Source organism: Eurosta solidaginis, chromosome 4 (genome assembly GCF_040869045.1).
Source record: "Eurosta solidaginis isolate ZX-2024a chromosome 4, ASM4086904v1, whole genome shotgun sequence".
NCBI lineage: Eukaryota > Metazoa > Arthropoda > Insecta > Diptera > Tephritidae > Eurosta > Eurosta solidaginis.
Window position 1 is genome coordinate 111,871,560 of NC_090322.1, and position 13,940 is coordinate 111,885,499.

The window sequence follows — 13,940 nt, forward strand, 5'->3', positions numbered from 1 at the left end:
ATAAGGTTATCGCTCATGTCTTCAACATGCCGGCGGGCCTGGGGCGAGGTGATCTGCATGAGATCCTGCAGCTCCTCCAGCGTTTCCTTGGCACGACTGAGCTGGGACTGAGTAGTGGACTTCGGCCTGGTTGCCGTGCCGTTCTGATTCCTCGGAGGTCGATTTGTTTCGCGGTCATGATTTAGCAAGCGTTTTGATAGAGCGGGGGGGGGGGGGGGGGCTGTGAAGCAGAGTATGGTGTGCTAGCCCGCAGCGACGACGACTTGTTGGAGAGTCACAGGCGCCCGTTACATGTGAGGTGGCTAAACAATTTATGCAGTAACGGTGCACCTTTGCGGATTCATAGCGCTCGTCTGGAGTCATAGCCAGAAAAGCGTGGTAAAATCGTAGTGAGTGAATGCGGCATCAGAGGCGGCACTTCCGATAATCCTTGGATCTGGAAAGAAACGTCGAAAAACCTTATTAGAAGGGGGTATGTGTTATGAGGAGAGATTACATTCGGGTAACATGAGGGGTCCTATAAAAACTAAGGAATACGATTAGGCGGGGGGTAACAGACGGAGTTTCGTTATGTTGCGAGTGACAGTTCCGCCCTCGGTTCGGATATCTAGAACGTGAACACTTTGATCACGAGCAGTATAAAGTTTTGTGATATGGCCTAACCGCCATTCGTTGGGAGGTAAGAGATCGTCTTTAATGACGACGAGGTCACCTTCCTTAATGGTGGCTTCTTGGCGTTGCCATTTGTATCGCTTGTGGAGTTCCTGCAGGTATTCGGTTTTCCAGCGTTTGCTGAATTGGTGATGCAGTACCTTCAGCTTTTGCCATTTGTTCACTAAAGAGAGGTTCTCACAGTTAGGCTCAGGAATAGACAGAAGGGGATCACCGCGTATAAAATGACCTGGAGTTAAAGCTTTTAGATCGTCGGGGTCTTGTGACATTGGTGAAAGCCGTCTGGAGTTGAGGACCGCTTCTATGCGAATTAGGAGAGTGTTGAACTCCTCAAAAGTAAACTTCTAATTTCCGGCAACCTTGGTTAAGTGATTTTAAAGCTTCTCACTGCTGCTTCCCACAATCCTCCCATGTGGGGGGCGTACGGAGGGATAAACTGCCATGAGAGTCCGTGGATAGCATATTTGCTTACGATTTCTTCGGCAGCTTCCTGGAGAAATGTGGTAAACTCGCGTTGCAGGCTGCGTTGGGCTCCTACAAATGTCTTACCATTATCGGACATAATCTTTGGGGGATGCCTCGACGGCCCACAAAACGGGCGAATGCTGCTTTGAAAGCTTCAGTGGTGAGGTCTGAGCAGACTTTGAGATGTATGGCTTTGGTGGAAAAGCATACGAAAACGCAGACGTATGCTTTGGCGTATGATGCACGTCGGAGAGTTGACGTTTTGACGAGGAAAGGCCCTGCAAAATCTACTCCAGTGGTATGAAAGGGTAGTGAGTAAGTTACGCGCTCTGGTGGTAGAGCGGCCATCACTTGAGATTTCATTTTTTGCTTACAGATAGTGCATTTCTTGCATTGAAATATGCATTTTTTCACCCTTTGTTTCAGGCGGGGAATATAATATTCTTGCTGGACCATGCGGATCATAAGTTGTGTATCGGCATGGAGTAAGGTCGCATGGAGGAAGTCCAAAAGGAGAGCGCAGTACCATGAGTTGTCGGGTATGATTATAGGGTGCTTTTCGTTGTGACTCATGTCTGTATAGGCGAGGCGTCCATTTACGCGTAATAGTCCCATTTCGTCCAAGACCGGGTTGAGCGGGAGCAACGAACTTCCTTTTACGAGAAACTTTGCAGCTTTGAGGTCTGCAATCACTTTTCCATACTGGTTTTTCTGAGCGTTCGCAATGAGCTGCACCTTTGCCTGACGAATCTCTTCCTGGGTGAGATGAATTGTGGAGGGTATCAGCTGTTTCCTGGACTTCGAGACAAATCGGCGAATGTAAGCGAGGACTCTCAATGCTCGAGCGAATGACGAAACCCGGTCCAGAAAGTCATGATTTTCCAGTGAGTACAGGGCTTCTATCCGTCGTTGTTCTGGGGGTGAGTCATTATGATGGCTATCTTTCGGCCAGTCAGGAAGGGAGTGTACGAGCCACCTTGGGCCGTTCCACCAGAGTGAACAGTCGACCAAGTCCTGGGGTCGACATCCCCGAGTGCCCATATCAGCTGGATTTTCTCCACTGGGTACACGTCGCCACGTTGCGTTACTGACATTGTCGAGTATCTGGGATACGCGGTTTGCTACATAGGTTTTCCATGTATGTGGTGGCTTTTCGAGCCAAGCCAGCACTATGGAGGAGTCTGTCCACAGAGTCAAGTTGCTCTCTGTGAGTTTAAGCGAAGTTCGAATATGCTTTACTAATTTTGAGAGGAGTAACGCTCCGCAGAGCTCTAATCGGGGAAGGCTCACTGTTTGTAGGGGTGCAACTTTACTTTTTGCTACGAGTAAGTGAGAGAATAGAGAGTTATCGCTGTGTTGAACTCTTAAATAGACGCAGGCACAATATGCCTTTTCAGAGGCGTCGGAGAACCCATGTATCTGAGTGGGCACGTTGGGGGTGAATTGAACCCAACGTGGAATTTTTATATCTCGAATTGTTGAGAGGTATTCCGTAAAGGATTTCCATTTGAGAAGTGAACCGGGTTTGACGTGCTCATCCCAATCCGTTCCTTCCATCTAGAGCTGTTGCAGGAGAGTTTTTGCTACTATCATTATAGGCGATAGCCATCCTGCCGGGTCGAAAAGTTTCGCGACGGACGAGAGAATATGTCGCTTGGTTGCCGAGTGTGCGTCTGATATGGGGTTGTACGAATAAGAGAGGGAGTCTTCGATTGCGTTCCAGCGTACTCCAAGAGTTTTTGTGGAGCTTGAGTTGTGGAATTTTAGAAAGTCAGCATCGAGAAGATCAGATTCGGGGATTGATTCCAACATTTCCTGCTGCCTGCTGACTTTAGTGCTTCGATCAACTGAGTCATGGTTTCGCGAATGGACTGTATGTTATGTCCGCCTGAGAGAATACCATCCACGTAGGTCTCTCGCAGGAGAACGTTGATAGCGAGGGGGAGTTCGGCTTTGCAGTCTTCTGCGAGCTGCTGCAGGGTGCGAATCGCCAAGTAGGGAGCACAGTTAACACCGAAGGTTACTGTTTTTAATTTAAAATCTTCTACTTGGCCTTGAGGAAATTGACGAAAGAGTATCCGTTGGAAGTCTTGATCTTCCTTGTGGACATATATTTGCCGATACATCTTCTCAATGTCGCCGTTAAATACATATTTGTAGAGTCGCCAGTTGAGTATAACGGCCATTAAATCATTTTGTAAAACGGAACCTGTATGAAGCACGTCGTTGAGTGAGATGCCGGAGTGAGATCGTTTGGATGCATTGAAAACTACTCGGACTTTAGTAGTTTTACTATCGGGTTTGAGTACGGCATGATGTGGTAAGTAAAACGAGAAATACTTTCCATCACGTATAATTTCCCGAGGGGTTGTGGGCTCCATATGATCTAGGGTTAAGTATTCCGCTAAGACGTTGGAGTAGGTCGTTCGAAGCTCTGGTTTTTTCTCAATGCTTCATTCTACGCTGAGGTATTGTTGCTGAGCAGCGGGTCTAGAGTGCCCTAAAGCTATTGAGTTGGGAAACGAGTCTTTAAATGGGAGTTTTACTACGTAGCGGCCATCATTTCTTCGGATTGTAATACTTTTGTAGAGCTCTTCGCATATTAGATCATTGAGAGAGGAAGCCGATGGCACTTCTTCTTGTTCCCACAACCTTTTGAGTAGGTCTTCGAGGAACTCCTTTTGCGTTTCAACTACTTGAGTTGAGAATGTTGAGATCTGTTCCTTAAGTGGCCAGCTTAATATCCACCCGAAGATTGTGTTCTGGGCTATTAAACTTCCAGCTACATTGGTTTTGAGGCCCGGAATCAGTATTTGATGGAGTATGTTGCTACCTATTACCATATCTATCTTGGCAGGCGCGAAACAGTTGGGGTCTGCTAGAGAGAGTGATGAGTACTCTTTGAGGTCTATAAAAGAGACTTTAAACGTTGGCAAGAATTGCGTCAGTTGAGGGAGTATAATCGCATTAGTTGCGATTTTAATATTGAGATCTGGAGAACATATGGTGATTGAGCACACCTTATCTGCTTTCTGCACTGTTCGTCCGCCCATTCCCAATATTTCGTAATTGGTATTTTGAACGGGTAGACCAAGTAGCTTTTGTATTCTAGAGGTTACAAAAGTTTTTTGGGATCCTTGGTCTAGAAGAGCACGAATATTAAAGGTTTCTCCTTTGTGTAACACGGGAATGTTTGCTGTAGGGGGCACGGTTCGCTCTCTACTACTAGAGAAGTGTGAGAGTACGCTCTCCGTGCTGTTTTGAGGAGCTGGCTCAGAGTTCATCGATGCCGCTTGTTGAGAGGTACAAGGCTTTACTTCATCGATGGTCACGTGAGATGTGACGAGATTTTTCTTCGGTTTTGAGCTGTTTTGCGTTTGGTTGTTGGCTGAGTAGTGTAGGAGGGAGTGGTGTCGCTTTTGGCAGTAAACGCAAGTGAAACTACTTCCGCATTGTCTTTCTGAGTGGGAGTAAGCCAAACAGTTCTGGCAATACCTGTTTTCCCTTACGAATTTGTTTCTATCTTGAACTGAGAGCTCTTTAAATTTAACACAATTCATCAGCGAGTGATTGCTGTTGCACAATTTGCACGAAGCCTGCCTTTTTGGGTCAGTGTGCAATGAGTGTGTCTTGTTCCTTGAGCGGAACGAGTTATTAGTAGGAGTAGAAGACCGCGGGGTGAAATTCGATTGATTAGGCTTTGGTTTGTTAGGCCTATATGTGGTTAGGCGTTCAACTACCACATACCGAGTAGTCAGAAACTGGTCCAAAGAGGTAACTCCTTACGAGAGTTGAGGGATTGCTCCCATAAAGCTAGGGTTTCGTCTGGCAATTTGGAGGAGCAGAGATATACTAGCATCGGGTCCCAATTAGCTGTGGATACTCCGTTTGCCTTAAGGGTTGAGAGGCAATTATTGATTGTGGTTTGCACATATTGTATGTGTTCACCATTTTCGCTGGTTACAGGTTGGATATTAAAGAGGGTTTTGAGCTGGTTGTCGACGAGAATTCTGCGGTTTTCATATCGATGCTTTAATGCATTCCACGCAAGCTCAAAACTTTGGTCATTAAGCGGGTAATTTTTAATAAGGAGGGCTGCTTTACCTCGAGTTTTTTGCCTCAAATGGTAAAGTTTTTGGGCAGGAGAGAGTTTGGGGTGACTAATGTACACTGCAGTGAACATGTCCCTAAAGGATGGCCAGTCTTCATATCCTCCGTAGAAGACCTCTGTGTCACATGCAGGTACCTTTAAATAATTGGGTTGATTAGAAGGGGGAGCGTTGCCAGCGGAGTCGGATTGGTTCTGCTAGCTTCTTCTGGGGCTGGCCTAATACTACTGAGGATCTCATTTATCCGTAGTCTCGTATTTAATCCTGAATCGTTGATTTGGTCGTATCTTTCCTCGCCGCCCATTGTGAATTTAATTCAATAGGAAGAAATTGATTTAGGGGTTCTAAAATTGTATCAAAAGTTTCAGGGTGATTTGAGTTCTTTTGACCCATTGCATTTTGAGTTGTTTTTTATAAGTTGAGGGCCACTGTACTTTTGACTAGCGGGATTTGCATAAACAAGTGAGGGTGGGAAATACTTGCGCATCTAAGTCCAAGTATGTTTATGTGCATACAAATATATATATTCAGCGAACAGAAATAAATAGTGGTGGGCGGAGTTAATTTGCAAATTACCTAAATTGAATGGTGTTATAATAAGTACACCTAAAAGGAATTGAGAGAGTCAATAATGCGCTGATTAACTTTGAATGTTTCAGGGACCGAAACAACGTTAAATATTTTGCAGTTTTAAGGCGGTTTGCCTTTTGATTTGGGACGAATACATATGTGTATATATGTAACTTTTGTACTTTTGTAAGTCGCAACCAATATCTAAAGTAATTTATTCTAGGAGAGCAAATTTCTTGTGGTGGCTGTGAGAAACGGTATATGGTAAAATTTTAAGGGGAAGGTCTAGTGGAAGACGCGATAAATCTTACAACGGGTTGGTATATAAGTAAATATGTGATATGGGTATGTATATATATGGATATATGTAAGAATCACAAATTTGAGCGTATTACCAATATACCTATGTATATATAAGAAGAGCTTAGCGGAATTTTATTAAATGAGAGAGATTTGCGCAAAACGGTGTTTTGTACGGATTCTTTACAAGATCTTGTCAACTTTACCGTAGATGAGTGCGATTATGTATTTGCTTAGGGGAATTCCGCTGCACTTATATATGCATATGTTTTGGGCAAGGTGTACTTACTTTGGCATATTTTGTTTTTTACCACCTGATTTTTCTGTTGCGGGATTGTTGTTGTTGTTGTCGGTCGGTGTCGCTGATGCTGTTGCGCTGACGGCAGTTTTGCTTTGCTGTTGTTGTGATGGTTTTGCTGCCGGGTACCACTTTTGCAGGTCTACTGCTCGTGGTTTAAAAAATTAATTTACTTTGTGGATGCGCTTTCAAACCACTTTGATAATGGGGTTTTTTTTTTTATATCTAGTTTGGTTTTCTTTATTTTTCCCAACAAGAGCTACACTTTCTTTTTTTATATATTTTTTTCTTTAATATAAATCGTTTTTTTTTTGTTTGATATATAGAAATTCTTTTATTTCTCTACTTTCTTCTCTTTTTTAATATTTTAAAACTTTTGTTTTTCTTCCTGTTTTCCGACAACTTTTCCCGTTTTTTTCCAGCACTTAGCCACTGTAGCTTCACCTCACTCACTTTTTCTGTAAATTTGGTATACACTTTTGTTGCTTTTATTATAATTATAAGCTTTTATTTACTTTCACTTTTGTTGTCTGTAATGGAATCTTGCAAGTTAAATTTGATACACTTCCCGGTGTCCGATTGAGCTGAAATTTTGCACACATGTATAACTCCGATGACAATGCAATATTACTTTGTTAGAATTCGATAAATTAATCGATAACACAGTTATCGGTAAAGATTTGTATTTACTTTGGCATAACAGCCTAAGTCCCATACAAACACGCCGGTACCTATCCGTGGATTGTGATATTTGGACGTGGTGAATCACGTGTCACGCGTGGTGAATCTCATCGCTTGCGAAAAGCGGAGACACAACCCTCTGTTGTATTTCTGTGTATAACCAACATAGCTGAATTTTTAAGGCTGTTTAACCCTGTAATCTTTTCTGTAATTTATTTTGCGTGTTACATTGCGATAGCAAGAAAAGGAGATCCTAAATGTTCTTAATTATACCATCAAAATTTAACACGTTTTTTATTAGAACAATTAGGACTGTGATATAAACTGTAAGATTTAATAATTTAGGTGTAAAGTTTTAATGTTAAAAATATATAATTATGTACAATATAGAATTTTTTTGTCGCAGACGAAAAAGCCTAATTATCGTTTAAGCTTACAATGAACTTATAAAGTGTTATATTTCTTTAGAGTCAATTTATTGTTTACTTTTTAGTTAATTTTATTAACCAAAATAATAAAAGCTTATTTTTAAAAAAGTTTTTTTTTCTTTAATTTTATTCTTTCTGTACTTGTATATTTGTATTTGTATGTATATATTTTTTAATATTTCACACACAAGTGCAAATTTATTTTATGTTTAATACTTTTTAATATAATGTATTTTTTATATTCTGAAACTTTTGTTTGTCTTTTTATGTTTTCAGCACTTTTACATTAGATAATTATATTAGCGCGTCGCGTCTACCGGCTTTTGTGTATTGTTTTTAATGTAATCGTATTTAATTATTATTTGAACTATTTTCTTTTCTAGGTCGCTCGTTCACTATCACTTGATGGTACCAAAGGACCATGTATAAATTTGCACTATGAAGGTGGTGCACTGAGGGATTACGGGGAGGTAGCACGTCACTTTATTCAATAAAAAACGCGATTACTTTCAGGTTAAACGTATAAAAAATATAAACTTTATTTTCACTTGTTGAATTATTTAATTTAACAATTTTCACTTTTTCTTAGTTATTATATTTAGCGGCGTGATTAGTTAGGCTGATGGCGAATAACTAATTTTACAACGGCCCAGCACATTCCACTGGGCCGTTTACTTCTTTTACTGAGAGCATACATATGTATGTGGGTATACATAGATATGTGGACGCTAAAGAGTAATTATGTTTCTTATTTACAGGGTTCTTCAAACAGGTAAATATACATGGTATTCCAAAAAGGGTGAGTATAGAATAAAGGTAAGTAATTTTAAGCAAATATTTCATATAGGTAAATATTTCAAAGGTAAGTAAAAGGTAAGTATTTATAATATAAGTATTAGAAATTAATTCATTTCAATATAATTATAATTTTTCTTTTCAGATAATATGTATGTATTATATATATAAATTTATTTTAGTCCTCAAACTCTATAAGGTTATCGCTCATGTCTTCAACAAACAGTTACCGTCATAGAAGCTATGCCCTTACAAATTTCAAAAGGATTGGTACATTTTTGTTCGTCTTTTGGCACTAAAAGTATTCTAGACAAATTAAATGAAAAAGGGCGGAGCCACGCCCATTTTGAAATTTTCTTTTATTTTTGTATTTTGTTGCACCATGTCATTACTGGAGTTGAATGTTAACATAATTTACTTATATACTGTAAAGATATTCAATTTTTTGTTAAAATTTGACTTTAAACAATTTTTTTTTTTAAGTGGGCGTGTTCGTCAACCGAATTTGCTAATTTTTATTTAACAGATATATAGTAATAGTAGTAACGTTCCTGCCAAATTTCATCATGATATCTTCAACGACTGCCAAATTAAAGCGTGCAAAACTTTTAAATTACCTTCTTTTAAAAGGGGGCGGTGCCACGCCCATTGTCCAAAATTTTACTAATTTTCTATTCTGCGTCATAAGTTCAACCCACCTACCGAGTTTCATCGCTTTATCCATCTTTGGTAATGAAATATCGGATTTTTTCGGTTTTTCGAAATTTTCGATATCGAAAAAGTGGGCGTATAGTCCGATATCGTTCATTTTAAATAGCGATCTGAGATGAGTGCCTAGGAACCTACATACCAAATTTCATCAATATACCTCAAAATTTATTCAAGTTATCGTGTTAACGGACAGACGGACGGACGGACAGACATGGCTCAATAATTTTTTTTTTTGATACTGATGATTTTGATATATGGAAGTCTATATCTATCTCGATTCTTTTATACCTGTACAACCAACCGTTATCCAATCAAAGTTAATATACTCTGTGTGCAAAGCACGCTGAGTATAAAAATAACAGCATTTATTTTAGAACTTGAAATGTGGTCATCGTCTCTGCAATTATTACAATTTGGTTCGTTCAGTTGCTTTGAAAGTGTTATTGAAGAGATTTTATATAATTAATTGGTAAGCGATTGTATTTGTGTCAAAAGAAAGGTGTTGCGACTCACAGTTAGAAAATTACTGATGTACAGCATTGCAGTCCGGATGTATGCGCAGCTGTAGTGTTTTCGTCCGCTTGCATTGTTGTTGCATTTATTTAATAGGGCCATAGTGACGTGCTAATATTACACACACTGTGTCAACTAAAATCATGAAAGCTTGAAACAGTGGTTCAAATGACCAAAATGAATCACTGTAATTTAAAAATCACAGTAGCTCATTTCACAGCGATTGTAAAATCACCGTTTTGCTCAACACTAATATACATATGTAGATGGTACATACCCGACGATGTTGGGCCTCTGCTTCAGGTGTAGATGGTGGCGCTCTGGTTAAAGTGCAACAGGGCCCCTCCAAATCAGAAAAACTCGAACCGCGACATTCATTCTCGGAACTGGAGACACCCCCTTCATCGCTGTGTAAATATATTTAGATACTGTATATACACATTTACATACATACGCATTTTTTGTTGATATATTGCTGAATAGGTGATGCTTACCTAGAATAATCTGACAGCTGTATGTTAAGTGGTTCCTCGGCGTTTGAACCTTCTTTCAATAGTCGTTCAATGATTTTCAAGCGTAACCGTTCCTGTTTTTGAAAAACGAATTAAAATCGAACAACCATTTTTTGTACATAAGAAAAAAGTCATTTTGTATATGATACATGATACGGGGATCGATTCATTGAAAGCGGTTGAGGAGAAATTTCTACGGACATTCTCGTGTACAGAAATATCTCGAGAATCTCGAGCTTGTTGGTGTTGTTGTTGTCGATCACAAATCATCTAACGGGAGTCCAATGAAACTTGCTGTTTCAACAGGGGTTGACCATAATGTGATGGGTGTTAGAGGCGTTGGTTCACATTACAATTAAAGAGATGGTTGGTGTCATGTGGGGAAACATTGCCAGCAGGGCATACATTTTGTATGTCGGCGCTGATTCTGGATAGGTATAGATCGAAGTTGAGCTAGAGTGACTCGCGTTTCCCTGAGGAGTGTACGTTCCTCTTCCGCATGTTTTGGGTGCTGTTCTTTGAGAACTGGATTCACCGGGCAATTCCTGGCATAAAGGTCCGACGCCTGTTTGTGGAGTTCACTGAGTACCTGCTTGTATTTTTTGCTTCATACGGCTGAGTTCTCAGGTGCCGTATTTCCTCATAATGCTTACGGAGATGACTCCTTAAGCGCCTGGCGGTGTTGGTTCATCAATCAGATGTCTGTTGGGATGCCCAGGTTTCTGGGTATTCAACAGGGCCTGCTTGGTTAGCATCCCATTTCTCTCCCTGATTCTCGCCTCATTATGTAGATGGTGTTCTGGGGACATAAGAAGACAGCCTGTGGCGGTTCTGAGAATCTCGAGCGCTTCGATAGTCATAATAAGTACAATTATTTTTGTTGTTGTATTAACGATAAATATAAACCCCGAAGGTTTTTGGGGCGTGTTACCGATGTTTATGGTCCTTTGCCGGACATAGATCCGGTACGTTCCGGTAACAAATAATCATTATGTCGACCATCTCGGGAACGACTAACATGGCCATATTAAACCTTCTTGGCCATACTGCACTCCACCCCACAGTTCATTGAAGAACTTGGGGTCGCCAGAGCCTGTAACAGGCTTCCCCTAGCGTAGGTGAGGTTGAAAATTGGGTTGCGCTTACCAACCCCTTGAATTCCATTTAAACCATTTATCGCTTTAAGCAATAAAAATTCTTTGTACTTAATTGGAAATCTCTCAATTAACTACTTTGTTTTTAAGTTTGTTCAGTTTTAATTAAAAACAACAAGGCTCACTTGCAGAACGGCAAGTTATCTTTTTAACGTGGAGCATGTTTAAAAAATTTGTCAATAATATATGAGTTAAACCCCTCATGTCACGCTAACTTAAAAGTTAAAAGAGTTAAAATGAATATTTGCCGCTCTGCAAGTGGACCTAAGTCTAAAATCTTAAAATTGTTTTAAAACAGGACAAAAAAGTTTCCAAAATCGAATAATAGTAATTTGAAGTTACGTCTCAAACCCAGACCAAAAAACAAAACCACAAAGTTTTAAGAATATAAAACTAGAAAAAGAACAAGAACGCTTAGTTCTAAAAGAAACCCAAGAGTTTAAACTTGATGCTGAAATTTTCAAAATAAAAATTTCATTTGTGAAAAGTGTTTCCAGTCAAAGATTCTTTTCCGAAAGATACATATTTTTTTATGCATATGTGTTGTTTTGATATGTTTTCTTACAAGGATGTGATAGCTCAGAACGTACAGCAAGCTACTAGAATCTGTGGCACGTCGGTTCGAAACCAGGCCACGACCCATTCGATTTTTCTATTTTTTATAACTGCAAGTATTGACCTCTCAATTTCAAATAGAAACCCAGTTCTGTGCACTTATTTTCAGGAAGATCGTTATAATCTATATTTTAAATCAAATTTGGTTAGTCAGATCTATATGTATGTAATATACGAAAGTTTCATATTTAAGCTCAAACTTTTAACCGTGAAGGAACGGTTGGCAGGCGTACTGATTTAAGTCGGACAGTACTAAATTTTCACTTGCTATACTAATTTTCTTTTCAATTCCCTATTCAATACGTTCATGTCCTGATTTTTCAGATATTTGTTCTGATTTAGACTGATTTTTCTATCTCGACACTTTAAATGGGAAGGCTTTTTATGTTAATTCACAATATAAAAGCATGTGTTAATTTTTCACGCACCACTACTACATCACTACACCGAGCCACTTTAATTATTGCTTAAAGGACCCTGACTGAAGTAGATTCCAGATCTGGCTGAGCACGCACACCCAGTGAAAACGAGAGCAGATCTTCGAGGAGTCGCGTGTAACACTGGTTCAACTCTGATCTGGATACTGTTACAGGTCAGACTGAACTCTTATCCAGAATCACCAAAGTCATGCAACCTACGTATGTCCTGCATTTAAGGCGTTTCCACATGCTACCGACCATCTTTTCAAATGTTATGTGGAACCAACGCCTCATACAGCAACGACATATGTTTCAACCTTGGGGATACGTTAGAAGATTTCCATGATAATTCGTTAGAGATTGGATGTGAAACCAGCCGCCAGGAATAAAATTTATTTGGCTTAAATTTCGCGTAAAACATTTTCAATGTACAAATTTTTATGTTAGTTATTTGCTAACTCCCTTATTCATTAAAAAACATAAAAGGTTTATAAATCTTTTCAATTTAATATTTGAGTTAATTCCATGGCTTCCAATATAAACTTTGATTGGCGCATAGCACATACGGCGAATAGGCAGTATCAGATCGCATGCAGCCTTCGCATCATAGGGAGGTGGTGCGATACCAAAGGACTGTTTATCAATCCTAACAAAACTGTCCTAGTGCCTTTCACCCGGAAAGCATCCATCCCAGAACCATCCCTGGGTGGAACTAAAATACAATTCTCAATGGATGCAAAATACCTAGGGGTCACACTGGATAGAACCCTCACGTGGAATGCTCGTTTGGATGCTATGCTAAACAAAGCAACAAGAGCTTTCTTCGCCTGTACTCGACTCTACCGCAAAACATGGGGATATCTCCAAAAATGGTATACTGAACATTTAATACTGTTGTAAGGCCAATAGTCACCAATGCTTCCCTAGTATGGTGGCAGAAGGCCACGCAAAGAACGGCAACGCTAAAACTAAGCAAACTGCATCGACTACTTTGTATTGGCATAACGGGTGCGATGAGAACGTCCCCTGCTGATGCACTTAGTGCTTTAGTGGGAATACCTCCCTTCCCTTTTCTGACAGAGAAAGAGGCAACAATAGGCGCACTAAGACTTCAAAATATTTCGGAGCTGAAGCCAGGAAACATGAGAGATCTATCCGATACTCAAATTTATCGTTTCTGTGAGCTGGAAGATGAAACGCCGGTTCACATTCTCTGCGAATGCGTCGCTCTGGCAAGGCAGAGACTCCCATCTAGGTGGTGTGCCTCTAAATCCCTATGTGATATGGAGTAAAACGCCTAAAGAGGTACTTATATACATCAAAAGCCTCCACATACAAAATTTGGCTGAAAGGTCATGCACAATAGACCTGCACAAATGTCGCAGTGCTTCCAGGCTTAATAATAATAATAATTGAATTGCCCAACTCCTTTTTTTGAATTATCTGAATAAGAGGGTATGTACTAGCAATGATTCAATCACTAGAGGTTTGCCCTGTAGACAAAATTTATGAAAAATAGGATTAAAAGATGGTAAATATTAAAAATAGTCTGTCAATTACTAAACTGCATAATTCCGTAGAGTTATTTTACTTATCTTATGATTACTTACTTAATTGGCGCTTAACCGTCTAAACGGGTATGGCCGTCCAACAAGGCGCGCCAGTCGCTCCTTCGCTCCGCCAACCGGCGCCAATTGG

At 40.1% G+C, this 13,940-nt stretch overlaps 2 protein-coding genes across 35 annotated transcripts in view; one reads left to right on the forward strand and one right to left on the reverse strand.

Moving 5' to 3' along the window:
- Positions 1-13,940, forward strand: part of Nadsyn (NAD synthetase) — a 1,223,365-nt gene that overhangs the window by 395,967 nt on the left and 813,458 nt on the right. Inside the window, exon 1 of one of the 9 annotated variants that reach the window (XM_067782506.1) lies at positions 7,907-8,036. The exons of the other annotated variants lie outside the window; for them this stretch is intronic. The gene's annotated coding sequence lies outside the window, so the exon portion shown is untranslated. Of the gene's footprint in view, positions 1-7,906; positions 8,037-13,940 lie in introns of those variants that run through there. 9 annotated transcript variants of the gene reach the window in all.
- Nna1 (Nna1 carboxypeptidase) overlaps positions 1-13,940 on the reverse strand; it is a 725,779-nt gene that overhangs the window by 349,763 nt on the left and 362,076 nt on the right. For 24 of the 26 annotated variants that reach the window (XR_010952781.1, XR_010952783.1, XR_010952782.1 and 21 more), the window contains 2 exons: positions 10,037-10,128; positions 9,820-9,949 (listed from right to left, as the gene is read on the reverse strand). The exons of the other annotated variants lie outside the window; for them this stretch is intronic. Coding sequence is in view for 20 of the 24 variants with exons in the window: in XM_067782491.1 (XP_067638592.1) it covers positions 9,820-9,949; positions 10,037-10,128 (222 nt within the window). In the remaining 4 variants the exon portion in view is untranslated. The remainder of the gene's footprint in view (positions 1-9,819; positions 9,950-10,036; positions 10,129-13,940) is intronic. 26 annotated transcript variants of the gene reach the window in all.